We start from the raw sequence: 1,870 nt of genomic DNA on the forward strand, positions 1-1,870 counted from the left end.
TCATGCACAATCAATTATCAATTGCACACTAAAAACTATAGTTTCGCATAATCTGCAGAAAGACAACTACAGTTAAATAATTACACTTCAAGCACAATCAGCCATCAATTATTGCACCTGTTACACTCTTACACTCTGCACTTCTACATTCAACGAGTTACATCATTTACAGTTCCAAGGCAAGGATGCCTGGTCTATTTTCTAGCATTTACATGGATCCATCAAATGTGCTTTCTCCCACATCGCCAGTGGGATTCTAAGTACGTTGCTCTCCTTGGGTGTCGCTCGGGTGACGAACTTGATAAGCGGCACCTTCTTCTTCGTCGTAGCTGGAGCTGGAGGGACGATGTTTCTGATCCGCTTCACTTTCTTCATCTTTTGTGTCTTGATCCGTCCCAGATTCTTCTTCTTCTTCGGTGTCGCCGGCCGAGAGAGCTTTATCCGCACCACGATCTTCCCGGGCACTGGTAAGTTGTCGATCTCGGGCAAAAACCAGGGGAGTTGGAGCGCGGCGGCCGCCGTGAGCCGCTTATCAGGGTTGCACTCAAGAAGCCCTTTCAGGACTTGGAACCCGTCGTTGGACAGCATCTCTTCATGGAACAGCTCCCCCAGCCTGTCGTGCTGCGAGAACCATCGCATCGGCAGAAACGTGGCGGCGAGCGGCAGGGACGCGAACTCCGGCCACGCATTCTCATCTGGCAAGCCAAGCAGGCTGAAGATCTCCCAGAGCTGGCTGACCTTGGCAGTGTGCCTGCTTCCGCCCTTGAAGCTGAACAGCATCTTGCCTCCCGCGAGCATCTCGGCCATGACGCATCCCAGCGACCATGTGTCCACCCGCGCGTCGTAGTCCGGCTTCCCCAGGAGCATCTCCGGCGCCATGTAGGGCGGCGTGCCGGCATCCCCGTATGGTGTCTTCTCCGTCGCCAGTGACAACGCTAGCCCGAGGTCGCAGAGCTTGAGGATCTTCCCGTCTTCCCCGACGAGGATGTTGGCCGGCTTGATGTCGCGGTGGACGATGCCGCGCTCGTGCATCTTCTGGGCGCCGGTGAGAAGCTGCCACATGTAGCGGCGCACGACGGCCTCCGGGAGCGGCGGCCTCTTGGACAAGGATGTGTGGAGGCTCGGACCGACGTACTCCATGGCGAGGGAGAGCTTGGTGGTTTTGGGGTCACGGACGAAGCCGTGCGAACCGACGACGTAAGGGTTTCCGGCGCAGGCCTCGAGGAAGCGCCCCTCTTCTTGGAGCTCGCTGGCGTCGGTGTCGGGGCGGAGGAACTTGATGGCCACGATCTTGCCTGTGACGCAGTGGCGGGCCTTCTTGACGATGCCGAAGGCGCCCTCGCCGAGGACGCCCGTCGCCTCGTACTCCTCCATGCTGCCGACGCGGACGCGCCTCCTCTTACTGTAGTAATCATCTGATGATCCTTGTTCCGTCGCGTGGCCGGCGTCGAGGACGGCAGCATGTCGCTTGCCGACGGCCATGGTGGGTTTGTTGGTTGCTGCGGTGGAGGGGGGAGATGAGGTGTGGGAGACGGCGGCCGTGGATTGGGATCGAGGAAGCATTTGGCGGTGGATTCGCGCGGCATATATACACCAGTGGAGCCAAACGCGCAATGGCCTCGATCGACACAGAACTGGCCTCCTCTACCTCGACTCGGATTCAAGTTGAACGTACAGTCGTCGTTAGGGTTAGCTGCTTCGACAGGTTGCATCACCGGATTTGGGATTCCTCGCGAGGTGAATCCGACTCCAGTTCCTTTGCTTGGCGCCTGCGTCTTCAATTGTTTGCACGGCGTAAAGACACGACCAGAACTACGCGCGCGTCTTCCTTACGCGGGGAGATCGAGACGGCCGGATTGTGTCTGGTACT

General features: G+C 57.9%; 1 protein-coding gene across 1 annotated transcript; it reads right to left on the bottom strand.

The window, feature by feature from the left end:
- Positions 1-201: 201 nt before the first annotated feature.
- Positions 202-1,482, bottom strand: LOC124694969 (putative cyclin-dependent kinase F-2). The gene has a single exon (XM_047227888.1). It carries the CDS (start codon positions 1,480-1,482, stop codon positions 202-204), a length of 1,281 nt encoding a protein of 426 aa, XP_047083844.1.
- Between the last annotated feature and the right edge of the window lie 388 nt (positions 1,483-1,870).

This window comes from Lolium rigidum, chromosome 3, assembly GCF_022539505.1.
Source record: "Lolium rigidum isolate FL_2022 chromosome 3, APGP_CSIRO_Lrig_0.1, whole genome shotgun sequence".
NCBI classification, from domain to species: domain Eukaryota; kingdom Viridiplantae; phylum Streptophyta; class Magnoliopsida; order Poales; family Poaceae; genus Lolium; species Lolium rigidum.